This window comes from Lepidothrix coronata, unplaced genomic scaffold (genome assembly GCF_001604755.1).
Source record: "Lepidothrix coronata isolate B3197 unplaced genomic scaffold, Lepidothrix_coronata-1.0 Scaffold33, whole genome shotgun sequence".
Lineage (NCBI taxonomy): Eukaryota > Metazoa > Chordata > Aves > Passeriformes > Pipridae > Lepidothrix > Lepidothrix coronata.
In genome coordinates this window covers 4,446,711-4,472,276 of record NW_016690213.1, presented here as the reverse complement: position 1 = coordinate 4,472,276, position 25,566 = coordinate 4,446,711, and the positions used below count along the sequence as shown (strand labels likewise).

At 35.3% G+C, this 25,566-nt stretch overlaps 1 protein-coding gene and 1 long non-coding RNA gene across 12 annotated transcripts in view; one reads left to right on the top strand and one right to left on the bottom strand.

Annotated features, from left to right (window-relative positions):
* Positions 1-5,884, top strand: part of LOC108495681 — a 32,178-nt gene extending 26,294 nt beyond the window's left edge. For all 5 annotated transcript variants that reach the window (XR_001874202.1, XR_001874200.1, XR_001874203.1 and 2 more), the window contains 2 exons: positions 1,034-1,096; positions 4,020-5,884. This is a non-coding gene — a long non-coding RNA (uncharacterized LOC108495681). The remainder of the gene's footprint in view (positions 1-1,033; positions 1,097-4,019) is intronic.
* The window catches only part of PLEKHH2 (pleckstrin homology, MyTH4 and FERM domain containing H2), a 58,103-nt gene that overhangs the window by 26,296 nt on the left and 6,241 nt on the right, over positions 1-25,566 (bottom strand). For 4 of the 7 annotated variants that reach the window (XR_001874198.1, XM_017811628.1, XM_017811624.1 and 1 more), the window contains exons 3-14: positions 14,381-14,443; positions 13,214-13,363; positions 12,691-12,774; positions 11,128-11,209; positions 9,145-9,327; positions 6,408-7,396; positions 5,346-5,421; positions 4,781-4,875; positions 4,008-4,152; positions 1,679-1,815; positions 563-673; positions 240-326 (exon numbers count right to left, since the gene is read on the bottom strand). Coding sequence is in view for 6 of the 7 variants with exons in the window: in XM_017811628.1 (XP_017667117.1) it covers positions 240-326; positions 563-673; positions 1,679-1,815; positions 4,008-4,152; positions 4,781-4,875; positions 5,346-5,421; positions 6,408-7,396; positions 9,145-9,327; positions 11,128-11,209; positions 12,691-12,774; positions 13,214-13,363; positions 14,381-14,443 (2,202 nt within the window). In the remaining variant the exon portion in view is untranslated. Of the gene's footprint in view, positions 1-239; positions 327-562; positions 674-1,678; positions 1,816-4,007; positions 4,153-4,780; positions 4,876-5,345; positions 5,422-6,407; positions 7,397-9,144; positions 9,328-11,127; positions 11,210-12,690; positions 12,775-13,213; positions 13,364-14,120; positions 14,170-14,380; positions 14,444-25,566 lie in introns of those variants that run through there. The other 3 variants (XM_017811627.1, XM_017811626.1, XM_017811629.1) reach the window with 3 other exon arrangements.

The following is a 25,566-nucleotide window of genomic DNA, read 5'->3' as shown; positions in this document are numbered from 1 at the left end:
AAGATTACTCTCTTTATTTTTATCTTATATGTGATGACTGACCTTTGTAGCAATACAAACAAGACTCCATGTAGGCCTTTTTATATTTTCTGTAACTGATGATTCTTTGGTTTCAAATGAAGGGCACTTATTATTTAATTCCAAGTCCACACTTGGACTTCCAGTGCAATAGGGCCTGGAACAACGAGTTGGTTCTGGGGATGGAGGGAATACCGAAAGCACAGGAGAAAAGAAGGCACCTGAATTGTTTGTTTTCCATCACCCCTTTCAATATGGCTAGATGCATTTAGCTCAATTTGACCTTGAGGTTTTCGAATGACATCACTCTGTACGGAAAGAATGGAAAAAGAGTATTTTAAACCTACCAACAAATAGCAATAAATAATTATACAGCTCGTTTAAACATTAATCTGGATAGATATTTCCTAGTTAGGCATTCAGTACCTTGTACACCTTTTGAGGAAATGAGTCCTGAATAACTCTCTAACAGCTCAGACACTAGCCCTATATTCTCAGTAAAAAAAATCTAATATCAAATAGCAGATAAGTTACATGTACTTACTGGAGATTTGTAATATAGTAATTCGCCTCCTTTAAGCACAAACCACCGTCGTTTCCAGGTCTTTACTTTACCACCCATTTTTAATAGATATCCAGATTTTTCCAAAGGTTCCTGATTGTTTAGAAGTTAGATAAAAAGTAGTTAGATACACATATATACCTATATCCCTCAGAAATATGTAAAAACACACAGAGATATATTAATGACTTAAAAGAATGCTAAATAATAATTACAGTATATGATGAGACTTTTGGTCCAACAACAAAAATTTTACAAGCATCAATTAACACAAATGCCGTGCACGTGGGGTAACTAATTAAAATCCCTATTTACAGTTGTAGTATATGATTTGCCCCAAACTATACAAAAGAATGAAGATTATGATGATTTCCGATTTTACTTTCTAATTACTTATATTAAACGAGGAACAAAATGAATATAAAATAAATATATGTTTTTTCCCAACTTCAGGGCCTAACCTGCAGACCAGATAAAGAGCACTGTAATTCAGAGCTCCTCGCAGACAAACTTTTAGTGTGTATACCTGTAGAACAGAGTTCACAATTTTTGCTCTGTAAAGAAAGCTTAAAATAATTTTCATCACCAGGCAGTCAATCCACTTGTATGTTAAGGCACTAACTACTAACAGAAGCAACTTAAAAACCCCTGGGGACTGACCAATACCCCATAATGGTTTGGTTTCTTTGACCTGTCCTTGCATCTTATGCTACTTATGATTTCTCTGATTTCCACTGATAACTTCACCTCCTTCTTGGAATACCCTTCTACTTCCCCGAATATTCAAATAATAATTTTAATCTGCTTTTAGTTTTTCATATGCAATCTGATACCAGACTTGGTTCCGAGAAAGGAAATCTTAAAGACTTTGAATTCTTTTCTGGAGTCGTCAACCTATTTTCCTTTATTATAATAGAAAGCTCACAATTACCCTCCATTTTCCTTCAGTAATTACAGTCTTATATAGTTAACTTATTGTTGGTATATTTTGCTATTTGTACTCATAAGGCAGTCCATGAGTCAACAAGATTGAATATAAAGATATAAATATACGTACAGCACCACGGGTGGACTTCTTCACAGAACTTCAGTACTCACATTTTTTCCATTATCACTAGATGAGGACGAGGTCTTAGGAAGTTTCTGCTCTGGCTCTGAATAGTCTGTGTCTACTGAATATGCATCTGGAGGAATAGCATAGTCGCTTTCCGAGGTCACAGAAGACAGAGACGCACCTGCGGGAAATGAAGAAAGATAATTCTTTATATATTTTTTTATTACACTAGAAACAACTGAGGTCAGAACAGCCATGCAGAAAGAATATCTGAATAGGATCTGCAGGCAAACACAAGTATCAACAGAAATCTATCAGGAACCAAGGACTTTTTAAAATATCAGCACACTGAACTATTAGCACAGTGCTAATATCTGAGTCTCATTCATAATTAAACAGTTTAAGTCCCTTGTGATTGAAATAACAAATAAATGTCTTCTATATATTATGATCTGTTATATTACCACAGCTATTTTAAGGCGGGAATTAGTGCCATGCATCATACTCATCCTCTAGAAAATGCAAACAGGATCTTTAATTAAACTAAGCAGCTTTCCCCCTCCTCTTTCTATCATTCGCTCTAGTATCTGGATTTCTTATGCAACTGCTTACGTACTAAAAAGCCATACTCAAGATCTGATATGTGTTGAAGCTGTAGGTGACTGTATTTTGCAATGAGTATGAATTTTTATCCTGAGGTTTTCTAAAAATTTGAATTCCGGATTTCAGGTGTTTTTTAGTGTTTATCAGCTTTACTGTTGAAAAAATGCACACTGCTTTCAATTCTAGTGAAACAGCAATAAAAGTTCAAACCTCTCCCTTACTCATCATAGAAATATTTTCATACACGTGAATATGCCCTTTTGTAAGGACTAGTGTTTTTACTTTGCAAGGTTATACTCTCCAAGATTGAAATGAAGAGGCCTTGTTTCCTTTGTTTCAATAATTTCCAAACTAATTTGCCAATTTTATTTAAAAAAAAAAAGCTTTTCTCATTTATTGCTTTGTAAGCACCTGGGCTTTCAGAGTGGGTACTTCTCATGTAGGATCTTTAACAAGAAAAATGCAGCAAGTTAATTATGCTTCTGGTGAAATGTGTGACTGCCTAGATTTTTAAACAATGTGATTTCAACAAAGATAAGTACATATATGTTTTGTGGTTAAGAAAGGTTTCCACACATGAAACAATGAAAGGACAGTTTTATGGGAAGAAAGCATGAACAAAAGGAATGGTTCCACTTTACAGGCACGGATATAAATTGTAGGTGAAACCAGATTTTAAATTACCCAATTTGGCTTTCCTGTTGTGTGAGCATGTAACATGAGATGTGTCTGCAGCCATGACACTGGTTTTCACTCAGCAAGATGGAGCTGCTGAGAAGCAGGAACTATGGGTCCTTTTCACATTAATGTAGCAAAACTTTAACTGCATCACTGGAAACAGGACTGGACTCCACATGGGGCTGGCACTGGGAAACTCCGACTGGACCAGTGGCTCTGTCAACCTGCTCCAGGCTAGCTGAATGGAGCTCCTGCTAACTGGGATTTTTACATGTATAATACAGACTACTGAATCATGTTATTTTACATTTCTATAGTGGATGGTCTTAACATTTGGCCTTACAGGAATTTTAAGTCTCCCTTGGTTCACCCAGTGAAGAAATACTTGCAGGGATATAACACTGATAATGTCACCCCATGAGGAAGCACTGTATCTTTCAATGTAATGAAGCACATTATTTCCATTCTGCAGATGGAAAACACACAGTTACCTAGAACTGTGAGATTTGTCTTCCACAAAACAGAGCACATTACTGGATTCAAGTATTTTAACTAAATCTTTGCATGGGACCTTGAGACAATCACTGTAAAAATGGAAGAAGTGTCTTATTACATGAAGTGACAGAAACAAATAATTTGATAAGGATACTTTTCCACCTGCTTTCTGATGACGTGAAAATTGTTTTATAAACTCGAATATATGTGGGGTTTTTTTTCTGATGGCAATTAGTTCTTTTCTACATAGTTTTTACTTATCTACAGTTAAAGATCACAGGAAGCCCTTGGCATGACAGAGTACAGAGAGAATGGTGTTTCTTGCTTTAAATGTACAAGTCACTTTTCCCCCGACAACAGCCAGCTACCAGATTAATGCCTTAAAAAGACATCTATAACAACAGCAATAAAAAAAAGCCATGTGTAACAGTCCTTTCTCCTGCTTGAATATTAGATCTAGGCTTTGAGAGCTGAGATAAAAGCCTAGATTTAAGATGTCCACACTGTTTAAGGAAGAAATCAGTTTCTAAGAAGATCATGTAAACTGCCTAGTTTTCCAAACTTCCCAGAAGTTACTTGTCTTATGGTTTTGCCTACCTCGTTTCATAGCCCGAGGACTACCTGGACCACTTCTGCTTCGAGAATCAGACTCGGAAGTCCTTGAGCTGGACCGAGAGCTGTCTTCTTCCTCTGATCCCGATGACTCATCTATAAATGGGCTGTTGCTTATTTGAGTTGCTTTCTGCATAAATGAACACAACATTCTTTGATATCTTGCATAAAGGGTATCAGTCATTTCCTTCATACTGTGGCAGAACTCTTTTGGCTTCATAATATTCAAAGCTGTTTCTTGCTTGGGTTGTGAGTTTTGGCACACAAATATTAACATGAAACTGAATTCCCTCTGCCGTCTGTACGCTCAAACACACCCACACTTCAAAACAGAAACCTGAGGTAGCTCAAGGCATGGGTCTTTCCAAAGCACAAAAGACTGTCAGAAACAAACAACGCTGTGATTACTTACTGCTGGTTATGTGACTAGAAACAGCTTTGGCACTGACACAAAGAATTTCTACATACACATGCTTTTAATTATGACACTGAACACCATGTGGTTCTGTTTAATAATTAGCAAGTCTTTGGAAAAAATCAGCAAGGAACCTAAGAAGAACTGACCTAGGCTAGTAACATTCCATAAGCAGTATTTTTTCCCCAGCTATTTGACATTTCTATTACTTCTGGGGTTCTGTGATCTCTAAACATCAACTTACAACATATTTGGCATGGTAGTATTAAATGTAAAACAGGAAGTTCCTGGATGTGAAGCCCAATGGTATTTAAAAATTTCCTTTAAACGGTAATACAGTTACCCCTTTCAAAGTGGTATAGACAGGAGTGGTCATGTTCTTATATATCAGAGATGTATATAATCCGGATATGGAGCATGAAGTTAGTGAAACAGCACCTAAAAAAGCAACATATTCTATAAATGACCTTCTTAATTTACCCCTCAATTAACCAAATTCAAATGTAATTTTTTTTGTGTTGTTTAACTGCTATAAAAAGCAAACTAACTCCCAAACTGTTTTAGATGGGAGATTTATAACTTTTTAAAATTTACAATGGTTTTAAGAAGCATAAATAAAATTGCAGTCATGAACACAAACCTTTTTTAAATTGGAAGCATAAGCTCTTACCTTGGTACCTGTTATAGAATCTTCAAAAAGAATTGCAAAGTAAACTGGAGTGAACAATGTACAAATTCAGCACAAAATCAAGAGGTAAGGTGGACTATGGAAAAATAACCAATAATCTTCTAGGTTTTAAATAGCTGATAACTAAATCTTCATAAAATTATTTTAGAAGTCCTTGCTTACACATCACCATAAGAATAGAATTTTTTTTGATGAGACAATGAACAACTAAACCACTTACTTTTATTACGAGATTCCAGGGTGAAAGCTTCAGACATCCTTAAACCAGATTTGGCTACAGCATAAATTCTGCTTTCCTATACAAGCAAAATGGATTTGATGGTAGATAATTAAAACACAACAATTACCTTTCTTCTGTTTAGCCTCCTAGTCTTGGTGCCAGTGCAACTATATGCTAAAATGGTTCACAAAATGACATCATCAACAGCAGCTGAAAAATGCATCCTTCTTTTATATGCCATCCCCATCATATTCATAGTCTGTTTCAACATTGCCCTGTAGGTAACTTACTTTTAAAAATACTATTATCAGGCGCCAAAGAAGCTATAGCAAGAATGTTTTTTAATGGAAGATTGTGTGTTAAGAACAGAGAAATGCCATTAAAAGACAGTTTTTCAACCATTTTGTGTTAGAAGACTACGATAAGAAAATCTATAATGAAAAAAAATGCACTAAAATATATACATAGAAAAGCTGTTACATTAATGCATTATTCATCTCTGAATCATTAATAAATCTCTTGACACTGGAACCACAGAATCAGTGAGTCTTGACACAGTTAATTTTGGATTTTCTGTAAGACTTATTAATATCTATTTTAATATCCTGACTGATGGCTTTAAAGTTTTATGTGGAAATGTGATCAGTAACTTCTGTAGTTGTCTTCTGTCAACCTAATTGTCTAGATTGTGAGTGGTAGAGTGGTTACAGCAAGGGCACTGACACTAGCATTCTTAGGCTGTGTTGGCATTCAGAAACATAAATAAATGCAGTCACAAGCATTACATCCTTTGATACACACACTCAAAAGGACATATGCAACTTAGATGTGATGTGGAAAAAATTGGTCTTATCTACAAAATAGTGACTTATTCAATGGCAGAAATACCATGCTTAAAATAAAACGTGCTTCTGAGTTTGTAGAGTTAATTCCGCTTAAGGTAACGCCCAGTTTGTCATTAAGCAGGGAATAAGAGAAATATGAGGCAATAAAAATCTTAGAATAGAGGCATGAAAATAAGTTAGCTTCACCAGTAGGAAAAATATCCATAATCACACTTACCCAGGAAGGAAATCGATGTAATGGAGGGGTTGGAGGTTTGTTGCTAGCACCCTTTTTTGTCATTTCACAAGGTTCCTGGACTTCAGCGTTTTGTGCTTCAGTGCAGTCATAAGTAAACACTCCTTCATCACAGCCAATCTCCATTTTCTCTAAAATATCAGTATCTTCTCCCTCCACCAGATCTATGTCTGTTTCCTGAGGTCTCCATGGACGTATCATGCTTATGGCATTCCTATTTCTACCAAACATTCTGTCAGAACTCAGCTGGGGCTGACTTAGATGTTTCTTTGCTAACGGTGAATTCAGACTAAAAACATTAGGAGTCCGTAACTTTGGAGGTGGCAAATTTGAGGGAGAATTTGATGAACTCGTGCACTGAGGACCTGCAGAAGATGCTAGAATTGGGTGTCTGGGTGTCAGAGCAGGGGTTAAAATTGGACTTGGGGTATTTGCTTCACTGGATGAGGATGAATAATCTAGCCTCTGAGATTGAAATTTCTTATTCAGTTCATCTGAAGAACTATCTTGGTCTTTCTTTTTACTTGTGAAGTCAGAGTTGCACTTTCCACCTGGATTGTTCTGGCCTTTTCTTTGGGATCCTTGCTGCCAGGAGTATAACTTCTTTTGCTGAGTCCTCTTAACACCAAAACTCTCTTCTTCAAATAGAGAACTACTGTCATCAGATGCTGTCAAATACATTTCACTTCCCACTCTACTGTACCTTGCATTCTCTTCAGATGTGTGGCTTGAAAGAGTCGATGCACACCTGGATTTCAGTCCTTTATTGTCTCCTCCATCCTCATCTGAGCTCCAGTCACTCCCGGTAGTGCACGAGTTCTTTGACATGTCACTGTCTATATCTTTGGATGAACAGCTTGTTCTCACAATTTTTTTCTGCTCTGAACCAGAGGAACTTTGTTGCAATGACTTCTGACCTTTATTTGTCTCATGTGCAGGACTATCAAAGGTAGTTTCCAGGATATCCTTCTCTAGAGGAGAAATATAATGAACATGAGAAAATTACTTTAGCAAACTTGACTGATAAAGGGTTTAGTCATCATGTCTGAGAATAGTAAGTAGGTAATAATTTCAAATGTGTAAGCGTATTTAAGATTTTTAATACTGTAAATAATAAACATTAAGAACATTTAAAATTTTTTTAATGTGACTGAAGTTGCAGTAATGTTTGCCAAAAAAATGTAATAAACATTACTCAAAGTTCTAGCTGAACTACAAATGGCGATAAATGTAAAGATAAGCAGACTGGAGCCATATTTTAAAGTAAACCATAAATGGATGAAAACAAACAAACAAACAAAAACAACAAAAAGCCAAAGACTTAAAAGGGCATACTAATTTAGCTGCTTTATTAAATCTAAGGAAAATTAGAAATTAATAAAAGCTTATCAGAAAAGATTTGCATTAACAAATTGAGTATTCTGTGCATTTCTACAGTATTTATCCACATAAATTTCTTCTGCAAATTATTATTGTATTCCCAGTGGTGAATGCTTAGGATAAGGATATACAAGAGAGGCTCATGGAAAATACTTAAGGAAAGACGCTGTATTAAAAATAGCTTTGTTTCTGCTGTTCACTTTTACCTGGTTTTGCAAGAGAGAGCTATAGCTTGCAACGTCTTAGTAAGGCCTGCATGCTCTCGAGTTAAAACAGATGCAAGAACTAGGGTTTTTCTACACAGACACTTGGGAAGGCTAATATTAAATAGCTGTATGAAGTTAAATTGGATTGGGTAAGCCAAAGATTTTGATTTAGTCCACTTTAAAGTAATGAAGTCTCCAAAGTTGATCTGTTTCAATCTAGGCAGGCCTAAGGTTCTATTTTTTATCCTTTTGCTTAAAAAATTACTCTTACTTCAATTCCCTCATCTATAAAAATGTAAATAATAATACATAGCCATCTTCATAATGAACTTGGTGTAATATAAATACACGAACTATTCAGATTCTGATTTTTCAATTTCTGATTTTCTACAGACCTCAACTTGCCATTTTAGATACCACAACTAACTGTGGAGAAAATAGTGAGGTCATAAACAGCACTGTGGGATTCAAGCAAAGGACCAGAGCAACAGTCTCCTTCCTGAGCTTTTGTTTTCTTAAGGAACGTAGCAAACTGTAATGGACTTGCTCATGCCTGTAACAGCATGACAGTATGCCAATGGCAGTACCATACATCTGGGTTTGTTGGGGAAATTATGTGACCTGATCTCCTTCTTCAGACAGGAAACTCTGCTGCTCTCTTCAGTTTCTTCTGACCTTCATCATACTGCTGAAAAATTTCTGAGTTGATCGTGTTGAGTTAGGGCATAAAACTAACACTGTGACACCAGTGATAGCATAGCAAAAACATACAGAAACTGGATTTAGGTGAGACTCTGCCCTATGCAGGCATAAACACATAACAGCTCTGCCTGGTGGACTGGCAGCCTTAAACTCCTTATCCTGCTATGGAGCAAACCTGGGCCAAGTCAGAGTCTTCCCTTTGCAGCCAAAGCACCCATCAGTCACTGTGTGCTGCCAAATAATGTATCAGTGGCATTACAAAGACTCTAGTGCTCAACAGGATTTCTTCCTAGTAATAGAAGGGTAGCACTGAAGAAGGAGAGAGTGCTGTTAGGCACTTTGAAAACAGCTGGTTTGGATACACTGACATAGTTGCCAATTTCGGTTTTCCACTTGTGTCAGAATAAAATGGCAGATTGGTGACGAGGTACCTGGCATGTTTTTGCCTTCAGTGTAGTCTGGCTCTTTAGATGAAGACTTGCTTATTTCTTCAAACTTAGGAGATGGTTGAGGACTTTTTGCTCTATTTGAAAAGCATCCAAAAGTCAAACTGCTTAGTCGCTGACACTCTCCAGGTTTTTGTGTTGAAGTAACAGATTTCTTGCAAGTAGCCTCTGAAGAATAGTAATTCCAAAATCTTGTGTTAATGAGATACAACAAGCTATGCTCTCTTTACTTTGCAGTGTAAAGTTGGTTTAAGGTAGTTAAAATTCAGGAAAAAAGGTAATAAAAAATTTATTATAGGAATAAAAATTTATCTGATAACCCCCCATATCAAAAGAAACCCAGAGCTACCTTTCCAGTTCTTAAAATTTGATTTTAACATAGGAAGAAAAAAAAACCTAACAATTTCACAGTACTAAAACATGCACTTAATGCAGAATGAAAACCTAGTGGAAATACCTGATTTTATTCTCCTTTGACTGAAATTAAACCTATGGGTTGTTCTAGGATATTTAATTTGGAAAAGACTGTAGAACAATAGTATTAAGATATGTGATGGCCTTCCCTTTAGATAAAAATATTAAGAGGCTCTGTAATAGGTGCTACAGCAAATATAGAAGAGTAAGTTCCTAGCTTAGAAGGAGATGTGGAGGACTTCAAGAGACAGTGAAAGCATAAATTGGTGAACTGCCTCAAGAATATGAAATCTGTCCTTAGGGACAGCTATTCTGCCAGAAATTGATATGAAACAATGCTGTCCATTCCCGCTCATAAAAATCGCTGTGGCAGATCCAGGAACAAAAGGCCCTTACACATACCTGTAAACTGCTTAAAACAGTACCAAATGTTCATAATTTATAGCCTGTCACCAGCATGGACATTGCAAATAGCAATAAACTTCTTAATATTTTTGAGTAACTGTTCAGTAACTGTGTGTTGAAAACCAGCTGACAATTTCTTAGGATCTCAAAAAGCCTTTGAATAGATCTCTCAGAAGAGAATGATTAAAGCTGTAGAGTGCTGAAGTGTACAGAATTGCTACTGATCCAAAAATAGCAAAGAAGCAAAACAGTCCAGTTTCTTCATTAACGGAAAGGTGCAACTTAGTTTAAAAGCTTCCTATTGTATATGTATGTATTTTGTAAATATTTATATTTTCAGATATTATGCATATTATCTGTGCACACACACACATATCTACACACGTTTCTAAATATCTGTGTATTTACATGTATATGTGAGATACATTATCATGAGCTGAGGGGTGGGTAGCAAACTAACAAAATTTTCAGATTGTAGTAAATAGTCAGATCAATCAAGTATGGAGAGGACTGTGTGAACCTTCAGACAGACTTAAGGAAGTTGATGAACAGGCAACATGGTGGCAAATAAAATTCAACTCTGATTAAACTGTGATTCGATGTGAAATAATGTTCTGGGGAGAGGGTATTCCTCTTTCTTCTGTTTACATTTTATGATTTTTAAATTTACTCTATCCACTTGAGAAGGAACCTGGTAATACTATGGCTGAATTAAGATTTTGGATCACTGTAATCAAATGTAGTAATTAGAAGAATATGATTAGAGTTCTGATTCCTAACAGACCATTTGCTAGAAAAAGCAGATGCAGACTGACATTCATGTATTTCTTAAAAGTGGTAAGACCACCTAGCTATAAAGAAGTGAAAGCAGAGATCTGTCATTAATTCAGTATAATCTTACTACTTGCAGAACCTTTCAAATTACAGAGATACCCATTCGCTCAACAAAAAACAGTTGTGGCTTTTCAGTAAAATAATATAGTATTCCTTTCTAACACCTTCCTGTAAGTCACTCTGATGTCAATTCATAGTATCTGAAATCTTTGTGTTTTCACAGAATATCTTCAGTCACACAGATGCACAAATTAACAGAGAACAGAAAGAAGTATGTCATATAGAGAGAAGTTTTTAAAAGATCTGTACATTTACCTTGCAGTTTAGATTGTACTGTTTTCATCTCTTTGGTTTGCTTTTGGTTGATCAAGCGAAGGTTCTGATTTTCCACCTCTAACTAAAAGCATATAAATGTAATCTCATCCATCAGTGAAACAATTTTTAAATTCATTACATTGTTTAGATTTTCTCTGAATTTCTGCCTATGTCAGCATAGAACTATAGTTCAAATAGTAACCTCCTCTCTGCTACTTCTCCTAATACCAGTCTAGGCATTTGTTTATTCCGAACAATGAAATTCCCTGCAATGATTATTTGCTCAACTTCTGTTAAAATCATTCCCACAACCAAGCAAACCCAAGACTCCTTTAAAAATCCTTAATAAATAAGAAAAAAATCTGCACTGGAATTTTTAATAAAAGCAGAGGGCTAGAATTGCAAACTTCTGTGCCACTTGGCAAGCCCAAGAGCAAGCAGAGGGAATGATGGTTCTAATGCCTCCTACCATCCCACGGCAAAAATTAAAAAAAAAAATAGGTGCCAACAAACTTTATACAGAGCAAAAGTCTTTCTACAGGAAGAAAAAACCAACAACCCATTGCTGCAGCCCACTACTGGGAGGTAAAAGATGTTGATTCAAACTCCTGCTTCAAATTAGGCAGAGACTTGAATCTCAGTATCCCCTATGACACAGAGGGGAACCATCAATTCCACCTCCCACTGAGTGACAGTCACATATGTGAAACTAGCTTGAGATTCTCCATGTTTCAAACTAAGTAAATAGTTTGAGTCATACTTGATTTTGTCCAAACTTTTTCAGGGTAATTTTAGCTAAATTTAATGGCATTTTTATTAAATTATTTCAAGAACTCCTCTCACAGGCTAAATGTTACTTCTAGTTTCTTACTATGAAAATAATAATTTAATTGTTTTTTCAACTAGAGTGAGTATAACTTCCAGTTAGCCACAACAGAGTAGGATTTTAACTTTTATGGGCAACTTTAAATTCTGCACACAGGGAGGAGAAAGCACAGCTGCACACCAAAACTGACAGCCTTAGGCAGAGCTAAGACATGGTTATCTTACCACAGCAGAGAAAAAAGGGACACAACAGGTCTCTTGAGACTAGAGCTGCTGCCTCTGAAACTATTCATGACTAAGAGTACTGTGGGCATTGTGAAATAAAAAATGATCAAGTCCTTTTTTCTGCCAGCTCCCAGCAGAGTTGGTCAGCTTTTTGGGGATTATTCACACTTCAGGCATCTGCTTGAGCAAGCTCAGTTTGCCAGCTAAGCTCTCTGAGTTACTGGAGAAGTTGACCTTTCAGAGAGCAGTTCTGGGCCCTTTCTCTATAAAGAGGACCCAGACATACTAGCTGACCAAATCAGACATCAGAATTTAAGTGACATGGACCTCTGCTCTCTGTGCCATTGTTTTAATTTTTCCCCTTTCAAGCAAATAACAGTATAGGTCAATAAAACTGGGAAGCTTTTTTTTTTTTATAAATATGGCACAAAGCCCTTTGACAGCCAAAAAGTCTAAGGGATATCCAGTCACAACAGTATATTTTCTGTGTAAGTATTGTAGCAAGAGTTATACCTCATGAAGCTTGACTGTCACCCATTCTTTTATTTTAGCTGCTTTTTCTTCTATGATTTTTGCTTCTTGCAGTCTTATTTGCTTCTGGAAAAAATTGACATAAGCATATTTTTCACTAAGTAATATAGTCTGCCTGAGTAGTATCTTCAGACACAAATCCTAAGATTGCTTGAAGTAATTCAGGCTCCTGGGCAATATGCAAAATTGCAACAATGATTTTCAAAAAATAAGAAATAGGGCTACTGTTCCTCTTTCCTCTAGGAAAAATGGGAGGGGAGACAGTGAAGAGGAAGAACCTCTTTCCCCTCTTAAAAGTTAGATGTTCTTTCAAAGGAATCCAGAGCATAATTTCCAAATGAATAAACATTATTCAAATTATATACTTCTCATGGGAACCTCTTTAATCAAACAATAGAAATAATGTTAAACTTTTCTGTCCTCTACTGATCTTAAATTTCATTTTCCTTTTGTATAATTAAGAATGGAATTGATGTTCCTCTTTTGTAACACCGTTATTTCTAACCTGTTCTTCAAGCTGTTTCTCCAATTTTTGTATTATGTCATTTTTATCTTGTATCAGGATCTCCAGATCTTGACATCTCTTATACAGCCTGGTTTCTGATTCACTCGTTTGAACATTTGCTGCCTTTAATTTTTCTTCCATGACCTGCACCTATTTGGAAAGTCAAATATAAAAGTTTAAGAAACATAATACTCCAAGTCAAAAGTAGTAATCTAAACACAAAACAGACTGTTAAAATCACCTCCACACTTAGATTCAAGTTTGCAATGCTTTGAAGCTTATTTGAGAAGAAATCCCACAGTTCATTATGGCTCCCTATGCATCTAATATCCACAGGACTGGCAAAACATCGAAAGACCTTATAGAGATTTCATTAGTATCTCTAAGAGGCTTCTAGTTTTGTAACACACACTTTTAGAAATGCCAACATGGGAAGAACGCAATTTATCTACAGGGAGCTGTAGTTAGGCTTGATAAACAATGTTTTAATAAATAAACAATTGCACACTGTAAAAAACCTCAGCAGGTTATCAGCAGCATTCTAAAAAATGGCTTAAAAGTACTTGGCTTGTAGTCAGGAATGTTTTCTAACTCCAAATTAGTACATGAACATTTTTATTCTTATAATTTTCAGATTCTATCTGTCTCAGAGTAAGATATGAAGAATGTTTTGTGAATACCAGAGATATGTTCATAAAATGTCTACAGGAGATATATCTGCCATTTGGAATTGGAAAGCAACTTTGGTTAAATATTTAGCCATGATCTCATTCTTTAGATGATGTAATTTCTACAAGAGGAACAAACAACATAGAATAGGCCTATTTAGAGCCTGTATTGGATAGCCTTGTTTTATTTTCTTACAGATCTTATAGAATAGGTCACTGTTTTTCATGTGCACACATACCAAGGACTCATGGTGCATCAATGAAGAAGCTCATTACATGTATCTGTTTTTGATTTGTGATGTTAGCTTTGACTTCATTGACCTGAACTGGACAGCGAGCAAAGAAAGGTGTTAGAAAATCTCTGTTAAGACAAATCAATAGATGTAAAAGAAACTGTCTTCTCCTTTTTGAGAAGAAGAAATAGTAATTTTCTGAACTTCACTTCATGCACATAGTATCACACACATAGCTGGTGAGAGATATTTTACAATGTATATACCTGCTGAAATGCTCTCTCCGCTTGACGATCGGCATCTATAACTTGTTTCTCAAGCTGCTGCATCTGTAGACATATAAAAATATATAGTAAAAAGGTCATGCCTTCTGCCCGTTGCCAGAAGGGTATTTTCATGATCTGTTTTGAAAAAGGAAAGAACAGGTTGTGGGCAGGAGCATAAAAATAGGATAAACAGTGCATCGAACTGGAAAAAGAATTCTTCATCATGGCTGTATTAAAACATTGAAAAGACTCTTCTATAGAAAAAAAAAATCAAGTTTTCTTCATAGTATAATTTTGTGGCTGTTATATGACATACTGGTTTTTTTCTCTGCTATCAAGAGTAGAAATTCCTTTGTCAATAGCCCTGAAACTTTCCTCATGCGGGCCCAGAGTCTTAGAAAGTACTAAGCTCCTTCATGTCCTTCCAAAATTGGCAGGAGTAAAGGGTACTTGGCACATTATACAATTTGGACACTGATTCTTCTGAAGTTGACCAAGTCAGCTCTTTGGACAAATATGCTATGAGGCCTATCCCAGACTTTTCCACCCTCTGCATGATGAAGGCAGGAGGTGGCAGAAGGGTCACAGTGGACTGAGGTGCTCCACAGGAGCAATGGATGAAGACAGAAAACAGTGTGACATGGAGGAGTTCAGGTCACCTCTGAGTGGGGGGAGACCCCGATCTGTTACTTTATAATGTTTCCTAATGAATCATAGGCTCAACCTTTGCCCAGGGCCTTGGAAAACCCCTGCATTTTACATTATTTGTTTTGAAGGCTTTCCCAACAGAATATGGAACAGAAGAGGCCAGAAAGATATACTTTGTTTACATTTTGTTATGTTTTGTTAAGAGCTCTCTAGTCTAATTTTAGTGACTTTTAAAAAAAGTAAACTGTGTAACTGTTAACTGAGGTAACACTTAAAAGTACATAAGGTACTCCATGATTTAAGGACTTGCTGGTTCTCAGGAGAGACCTAGCTGAGACCTCAGTTCATCTGAAGAGGATGAAACATCAAATAATTAACATGGGATACTCAGTATTCAGATTGAAAATTGTTCATAGAAAAGCATATGATACAAATAATGCAACTGAAAACCATTTATTCCTTCTCCAGTTTACTGCATGGCTTTAAAATAATCAGTTTCATCCTGTCCTGTTTTTACTTTATTTCTGGCATCTTTCAGTTTCTTTTTCACTCTCCATCTCTTTTTTTTCTCTTGTCAGTTATGTTTTCAGTCACATGGAACTTTTAGCACCTCATCCAGACAAAGACACAGAGTCATCATTTTGTATCAATCAATAACTGAAAATGGAGAAAATGGGTTTTCACAAACATTTTAAAAAAAGATATTTGACTGGCTTTCTAGTACTTTCTCATGCAATACAAAATCCCAAACTCTACATCATAATACCACAACACACCAATGATACAAGAGCAACAAACATTTCACAATCCACATGCTTATGGTCAGGTCCCCGGTGAGTTGTTTTGCAAGAACACTTCTAAGGATATGATCCTCCCAGTCATTCATGTGCTAACAGTCCAGGCAGATGGACAGGGAGATAAGCTTTCTTTGTTCCCCTCTGGCCACATGTATTTAATTTCACATTTATATGACCTCATATGGAGATTTTAACTTTGAGTTTAATTTTTAGAATTTTGAATTCCAAGGTTGCTGTCCATCTGTCTTTTCTGGTTTTACATTCAAATAGAAGTGGGGTTTGCAAGACTTACTTTAATATCGTTTTTCAGACTTTTTTAATGAGTTGAGGATTCAGAAATCAAGGTTATTTCTGCATATATGGTCAATCAACATTCTACTGTAGTAAAAGCAGTATGCTAAACTAAATGCAGCTACTACATCAATAATGAACTAATGTTCTGTAATATTATGACTCTTAATGTTCTAGAATATTATGATAGAAAATTCCTTCAGATATTTATAATGTGAAGTTCATCACTGATGAACAGAAAGTTTTTCATCAACTTTCACAAACAAACAATTTGTAAATGTGACTGACAATTCATTTATGTCCCGTACATAATTTCACCTGTAAAGTAGTATCAGAAACCTAACAAATTTAATAAATGAAATTAAAACCTGAAAATGTTGCTTGCCAAGTTCACTCTGCTGCCACTGCAGCTCAGCTAGCTCCAGCTCAGCTTAAACCTGAAAACAACTAGTCTCTCTAGCAATATCTAATTATCACTGAGTCACTGTACAAGCATTTAAGCATTAGTGCTGCTCTTCCACACAACGGTTCAAGTTCTGGATAATACAGTGCACTAAAGACCTAAGTTCCTTCTATGTTTGCACACTGAAACTACACAATGTACCTCTTGCTAGGAATATATACTGTTGCACAGGACCAGGAACATAATAGCATATTCATGTAGACAAAGAATATGATTTGAATAAAGCTGTTGCTAAGATGAATGTAAAGCTAGGAGCCAAAGAAGTGAGAGAATTACCAAGAGAAAGGTCATTCAGAGGTTAAAAATGGAAGAATAAGGTTTATTTTTGCTTCTTTTACAGTTAACTGTAATTTCAAGAAGGTATGCTAAGAAGCTTTGCATGGTCTCACCATGCAGATACATTAATCAGCTTCCTGGCAACAACTAAATGTGAGATTTTGTTTGCAAAATTTTGAAGGGTCTTGAATTTATTTTGGGAGACTCCTGTTAAAAGAAAGCAATCTATATTATTCAGCAAGAATGGAATACTATAGTTACCAAATGTGAGCACTTCTAGTAAAGTTAAATTGGTCAGCATTTCAATAATTTGATGCTACATAATAATTACTGAGTCCTGATTTTCCCTTTATTTAGAGTTTATATAGATTTGTTTTGCAGAGTCCTGTAATAAGAAAGAAACTTAAAAAATATATTTCCCCCATTTGCATAAATAATCTGCAAACAATCCACAAAGTGGTTTTGCCTGAAAAATTAGATTTACATCTATATTCTGACTGCTTTACTTCTTTATAGGTCTGTGAAGTTAAACAGAAAAAATGATTGCTTTAGGATATTATTTATTTGTTTATTCTTTATTATTGCTTTAGGATATTCTGAAGGCTATAAAACTTGTAGGGCAAAAGATTGGAACTGGTTCCAAAGGAAGGATTTCTCTTCAAAAACAAAACCTAACCTAAAACCTTCTTAAATTGGTGGTGAGTTTAATAACAATGATCACAGCACTACTGAGAGAGAGATGAGAGAAGGTCAATATTTGTGACTGGGTTAATAGCTAATTGTTTAAAACAAGTTATGCTTTGAACTCGTCAAGAATGAACTGTAGTGGTAAATCCTCCTTACCCAATGACTATGAAGACAATTTCAGACTATGGATTGATAGCTTATCCTCAAATAAAAATGGAAAAAAATCAACTTAAACTCACAATGGAAGTGGCAGGTAACTGCCACATTTAGAGGCAAAGGTCAAGTGTGCTCTATGTATGCAGAAGAACTCTTACCTATGTCTGCATCCTGAGTATTGATGACCAACTCTGACTTTATACGGAACATGATTTGAAAAACAGTCTGTTGACTTATACCTCTGTCCCACCAACTTCTTTCTAGATACCTCTATGGAAATTGCCAGCATCACTGGGTCAAAATGTTATGTATCAGCTGATAGGCTAGACATTGCTTGAATGAATTACAGTCTGTAAAGTGAACAGACATGAAGTTGGTTTCCCAGGAGAAACACGCAGGGCCATCATGTCGTTAATAACATCTGGCAAGTGAAGTACATTCAAGCTTAATTTTCTATAATGTCCCAGATGAGGTAACTTTAAATAATGCCCCAGTTCAACAGTTCAACAAACCTCTTGTAAGGAATATTCTTGTCACCCACATCAGATTGGTGCAGGTTCTTCACAAAATTCATTAAGAAATCCAGAGATGTCCTGTCATAATATATACTGGTTTTGATTTTACAGTTTTAAATATAAAGAATAAATGTTTTAAGCCCATGACCAAAAAGTACATGCATGCTGACTAAAGAACACTATCATTACAGAAGAACAGACTGCTATTTTAACTTGCACTTTCTCCTTCTCTCTTTAGGTGAAAAATCCTCTTACAATTTTCAGAAAATGCATTAGTGCATGCTGCATCAATTATCTAAACTATAGAAAACAGTATCTATTGTTAGAAACAGATTTGTTTTTAAACTTACTATGGAAATAACCACTCTACATCTGACACTCATCAAATTGAGCTATTTTTGTTCAAAAAACCAACAGAGAAATGCCACATCTGAATAAATACTGAATTCTTTGAAGAAACATGGCAGCACTAAAACCCAAGAGGTGTACTGCCTTGGAGGTCTGGGCATTGAAGCACAACACGTAGTTGCTGGGAATTTTGTACAATACAAGGGCAAATCCTACAGTGATTCTTTTTCAAAGGTCACCTCTAAGTTTCTTGACTGTATTCAGAAATGTTTAACATATATATTTTTATGCAAGTAAAGAAATTTTCATTTGATTAAAGCATGTATTGCATGAAAACACCAAAGGGTATAAACTCAAAAATCATCACTCACAGATTTCAAAAATACTCCATTTGTATGCATATATATGTATATTATAAATGTATGTTATTTCTAATTTTTTATCCAAGTCAACTTTCAATGTAATGTTTTGTCCCATTCACGTTTGAAATTTACATTATAATCAGTGCATAGTACACTGCCTCCTAGTTTTTAATATTATAAACATCACAGTTGCATCAGATGGAAAAGGTGGAAATCTTTTGAAAAAAATATAGGAAAAAATATGATCGTTAATGAACAAAGAGAAAAACATCTCTTCTCTGTATGCTGATAATAGGTCCAAGTTTTTAAAAACGAAAAGTGAGTTAAAACCTAATGTATCTGAAGCAGAAATACAGTCTGTCTATTGATGAACTGCAGAACTTCCACTGATTTGAGAATGGTATGTTTAGAGTCTGTTTTTTTCCTTGCATTTCAAATTTTCAATTCTTCTCATCTGAAAAAAAAAATCCCAAACCATCTGTGGTTGTAAAATAATGTTCTACATAAAAAAAAGAGTAGTAAATCTGACCATTTTTAGATTTGGTGATTCGGTCCTCACACCACATAGGACTTACCAAAACCACAGAAACATAGGTATATGGTTGCTTCTATAAATAAACAAATAGGAGAAGCAATTTAGAGATAAACACACCTACAACTGTCTTTCAAAGGTGCAAGCAGATATAAACAGATGATGAATAAACATAGGCTGGCAATTGGAAGACCCTAATTTTTCACACTGAGTAAGAAAGAAGCTATAAAGGCAAAAGATCTGGGGTTTTTTATCTTGGTAAGTTTATAAATGGTTTAAAGAATATGCCTGTCAGCTATTCCAGAGCACTGCATGTGACAAGATTTCCCCTTTTATTTCTATACTCCTATGTTTAGACCCAAATATTTCAACAAATCTCTGCATTTCCATAAGAAAAGTCGGTACTCCTTAAAAGCAAGTAATCTGCTTGCCGGTGGCTTTGACAACCACCAGTTTTCATGGTTTAAAATATATCATGCCCAATCCATACATGTATAAAGCCTTGCATACATTTGGTAGTTTAAAGCAATGGTAAAACTGTTTTAGAAGCATTACTTGCTCTTTTTACAAAAAGATCTCTTTTTCGGTGGTTTAGTTTAGGAAAATACAGTAATATTCCTCCTACTTCTGTAACTCATTTATTAAAAAGCTGACTGGGTATGTTACATCCATATTTTCAAACATTATTCCCTCTGTCTTGACATTTCTTTTCTACGTATTATGTATTTTCCATAAGGGCAGTGTTAAATCTTTATAAATTACAACAAACTTCAAAATATGACCTGACTAATTAAGCCATATAGATGAAACACCTAAAGAACAGAGATGTAAAATAAATATACTAGTATTTCACAGGAAAAATAAACAAGAAGATAATTTGTAAAGGAGGAATGAGCACATGCCTTGGGGAAGAAATACTTTGTTCTTTACTGGTTGATTTTTTTTTATCCCAAAGGAAATACAGTAATTAGAAAGACTTATCTTTAATAGAACAGCTTTGCATTTTAACTATTTAATAGAAATATATTTTGTCACATAAATCTAGGAAATGATACCTCAGACTCACCTATATTTATAAAATTAAATATGCCTTCAGTGAAAAATGAAATTGAATATTTTGTCACAACAGCTTTTAGAACAAGACAAAACCTATAAAAGTATTACTCAGTTTTTTAGTCATCAAAATGAAAAATTGCTTTCTGTAGCTAATCTTATTTTTTCCTACAAATCCCACCTGAATTTTTTCCTACAAATCCCACCTGAATGTCCACCTAGGTTATGACTACTGCAACGCACAGATTAGTGCTTACAACCTGTAAGTTTGCAAGCTGCTATTTTTCAGGGCACTCCCATGTTTCTTCTTCTCCCATCTTCTTCATTTTTAATACCAATTAAAAGGGAAAAGGCTACGATTCTTCTCACGACCAAAGCAGTGTCATAGGACATTTGCATATTCTTATGCAAATCTGCCATCTAACCAACTCCTCTTCATTTTATCTTTCTCTATCACACTGATATATGGAGAGTAAAACCAATTTGTTTCTTTGATATCAAAGTTATATATATATTATATATATATGTATGTAAGTCTACACACACACACATATAGACATATACGCTTCTACTTCTTCTGCAGATGGCTGATAGTTCTACAATCTTCACCACAATCCTGTTCACTTCTAACTACAGCAACTTCTGGCACTGCTCTCCTAAATAGGCAAAAGGCACTTAACTGCAAGTCCCTCTTAACTCTCCTTTTTAGCAATTCAGCTCATTCAGATGAACTGTGCTTAGCACAAAAGCCTTTCTTTCCTTGGAACAAAACGAAACTTCCAAAAATTATCAGTCTCTATTTGCTCAGTTTCCAAAATGATCAGGCTCAAAATTTCTGTCACTCTCCATGATGAGACCAGTTTTACCACTGAGTTATATTTTACTTCTTTCAGCATGATTTTAAGAATTATTTGTCTCAAAAGGTTTTCCTAGTGGCCACTAAGTGGGTGAAAAGTACATATGAAAAAACCCAATCTTTCACATCTCAGTTGAGTTCATTGTAGTAAAATTAATGATTTCTTCTGGAAACTGTATAAATTAAAAATATAGAACAGAAAAGCCGAGGGAGGGAACTCTTCCAGAATTGGTAATCTAGGCCAGCTGCCAGTAAATATAGACTTAAAAAAGTTAAATTCAGCAGTGGGATTTGAGGAGGCAGTGTAGTGAGGGACAACTGAGCAGCATAACTGAATAACTGCTGAATAACTGCGCTTTTCCCAACGTCACTCATAGGACTCTCCTAAGCCTGGTAAAACACTAGGAATGTTCACTCTCTCTGGCTGTCATCTTTTCCAACTCAGATCTTGTCTTGATAGTTAAATTGCACAGACACGATCAAATATAATTCGGTAGACCGCCACTCTAGCACAAACAGACTCTACCCTAACATCCAAAATCTTGAAAGAAGTGAAGATAGTTTAGCAAGAGGGACAAAGCACTTTGGCAAGCAAAGGAAAAAGAAGTCTCACATAGTGCTTAAAATGAAAAAGAGAAACGTATCAAGAACTGCTTGTTGATCTGCTTGGTTTTTGTATTGATCATTGTATTGCAATTGTGGAAATTCTATAGCTCTGTCTCACTGAATTGGGACTTCTGATTAGAGCCACAACATGAACATCCATCTGAAACGGGGCCTATTTTCATGCCACTGCCTGAGAGGATTGCTTAAGAACTAAAGGTACCACTCACTGCCAACATTTTACAAATCGAAAACTTGACTGAAACGGAATTTATTAATGAAATTAAAGGGTATAGGACACTCAGGAAACAGATGTTGAAGGAGCAAGAGATTCTAGAAAGATACGTAAGGCTGCATATTGCAATTTGAAGACAACAGATATTTAAAGCCTGAAAATACTCGCCAAGGGAATGAAAATTAAATGTGTAATTTCTAAGAGCAAAAAGAGTTCTCACCATGAAAAATGGAGAAAAAACATCTTGTAGCTCCTAAAAATGGAATGCTAAACAAATATTAGATTGGCTAAGAATCTGCACAGGTGGCTGCCCACTATCATAGCTTCCACGACTTCCACAAACTTCCCCATCTCAGGTGGGCTGGAATAGAACTGATGACCTTGTCTCCATAGCACCCAAGGGAAGATATTAATTCTCTGGCCTCACAGCAAGAGCTGTGCTCTTCATGCCATTACCCAGCCAGGCCTCTAGAAGAACAGCTAATTTATTGCTTCCTGAGTTCTTTTTTTTTTTTTTTTCATCTTCAGCCTCCTTAGAAAGAATGTAGTTTTAAGACCTACAAAAACAACAACAAAAAAATCCTCCACTGTTATAAAACAGTATAATAGAAAACTATTATAGTTTTCTATAATAAATAGAAAAACTTAATAATAGACAAGGCATCAAAATGAAACTATAAGAAAAATGTGTAGTATTAAAAAGGTGTAAACAGACCTAAAACTCTAGCCATAGACATTTTTATTCTCTTTAACTCTCATTGCTTTCTCTTGTGTCTTCTTAATTGCATCTGAATGTATTTTCCATGACAAGAAGTCTTTTAAGAGGAATGAAATACTGAAAAATAACCTTCATTTGAATAATTTTGGTTCAATGGTACTTTACTCTTCATAATCCTTTGAATGGAAATACTCATTGTGCTTTTTTTACAATTTTCATATTGGCAATCACTGCCTAAGTCAAATGTGTTATAGGCTTTGCCTCTGAAAACATTAAACATGAAATTGTCATGCCAGAGATAACAAAACATACTGCATCTGCTTAATTTTCAAATGTCAAATGACATACCATAAATAGGACTGTGAAATGAATAAAAATACAATGGGACCTGGATTTAGCTGTTGGTTTGTAAGACAAAGTCTGAAATGTGTTATGCTTTGGAATATGTAGGAAATAGTATTTGGCCTAAAAGTTGGTTATCATTCCATTTTCATAAACTGCACAGAAAGTATAAATATTATGGCATTTGTCGTCTACACACTTGGTTGCCAGCTGAGCATGTATACAGAGAATATCCAAATGGAAGGTTAAAAGCAAACAAATCAATATACATATGAAAATAACTTAAAGCATAACATAATGACCCTCAGCACTAAAGGAAACAAACTTGGGAGATGTTCATGTGAATGTTGAGTATTACTGGACAGCCCATAATGCAACATTTGGGTTAGTGCCATATTCAGTCCTTACAGGGTGTCATGAAAAAGAAATTCAGTGAAGGCTGCCCAAGTGGGAATTTAAGACAGAGATGTAGTTCTCCTACTAAAAGAATTTTTTAGCAGCAGGAAGAACATTAACTTTGCACCTGATGTTGCAGACATATTTTAGGTGAAAAATGTACTTACTATGAAAAGAACGAAGGTCACTAACTTTTCCTATGACTTGAAATGCCAGCTGGAATCTTAACTTTCAATATAACACTGTAATCTTTTATTCAACAAAGTGGTTTTTTTAGTAAACTCTTCATATATGTAAGACTCAAGCTGCATTAAAATAAAGGTTTCTGCTTAAAACTCAGTTCCACAGCCATCCTAAATTTGGCATACTGGGATACTTTCTACATCATTCCTTAAATTCCTGTAAAGACCTCTCCCACTTACAGCAGCAGCTTCTGCTTAAAACTCCAACAAGGTCTCTTTCTTTGCACATTAGATTTATAAATATAGACTCTTTACTTGGCAAAATGAAAAAATATTAAAAACTCAAACAAATAAACAACAGTGAATGGATTAAGTTTTCTGAAAACACTGTGTATTCTGTTGCTTCTCTCTCTTCTTCTTCCCGAGTTCACTAAAAAATTTAAGTTCTGCTAGACTGCAGAAACACATTTACAATGCAAATTTCTCAACCTCCTCAACCACCAAGGTTCAAGGATGACTACTCGCTAAACTTACAAAACACGGTAAATAGTTTGTTCTTCTAAATTAGAACACATCTACTGGAATAATATACTCAAGACTTTTCATATTTCATATTCATATACTCAAGACTTGTTCATTTATTTGCAGGGGCAATATTAAATAACTGTGCAAAGGTATTTAATTTCTAGTGTGTCAGAAAAGTACTTCAATTAATCCACAGCCTGAATACATTTACAGAAGCACACAGGTCACAGATAAAAATATTGGAAATGGATAGATTCAAGCAATCCCTTATTTAAATCTGGTTTTAGACTAAGTTATACAACAAATATAAGGGGAAAAACTCAATGGCAGTTTCTGAAAAGCCCTATACATAGTGTAACAGGATGTAAACTCCTTTTCCTGATGCACTGTCTTGAAGAGATACCACTCAAACACACGCACAGAAAGGCTAGAGAATTACCATCAATTCATTTCTCTTATCTTCCTGTAGAGACTACACGTTTTTGTCACAGTATCATTCTTACTGTTTTCTACAAGAATTACATAGTATAATACCCACAGGGTTTTATGTCTGTCACGCCACAGTACTGTGATTTCTGTTGCTATTTTGAAGTGGAACACTGTCTGCTGCTATTGTTCAATGTTTTAGTACACATTTCATAGCATAGAGATGATTGTAAACAAAACCACAAATAAAGGCCTGTGCTAATCAAAGTAAGAGTGAGAATTATTTATGCGCTTTGCCAATTTGTCTCATTCTGTAACAGGTAACAAATATGTACTAGAAAGTACCTATAAAGGCTGACATCAGCTGTATTATTCTCCATCATTAGTATCAGGAAGATCATCAAGTACTGGCCAATCAGGTCTTCATTATTCACTTTGCTATTTCTCAAATATATTAGTGAGAAACAATTCCAGGCAGTTTAATTTCAAACTACCGTGAGTCTATCTTTCCTTTAACAAATACTGAGAATTGTTTGTATAATTCCAAAAACTAAATATGTGGGAAAAAAAAACCACTGGATTATTGGCAAATAAAACCAACGCCCAAATACACGCAAACACTTTAGTTCCCTTTTTGAACACGGTTGGTTTTGAATTCTTCAAGACTGCTAAACTTGCAGATGAATATCATCTCATTTTGTTGAGCTCTGACCAGTCTCGAATGCATATCCCAGCTGAACTCCAGCTGATGACTGAAAGATTCATATTAAAAAGT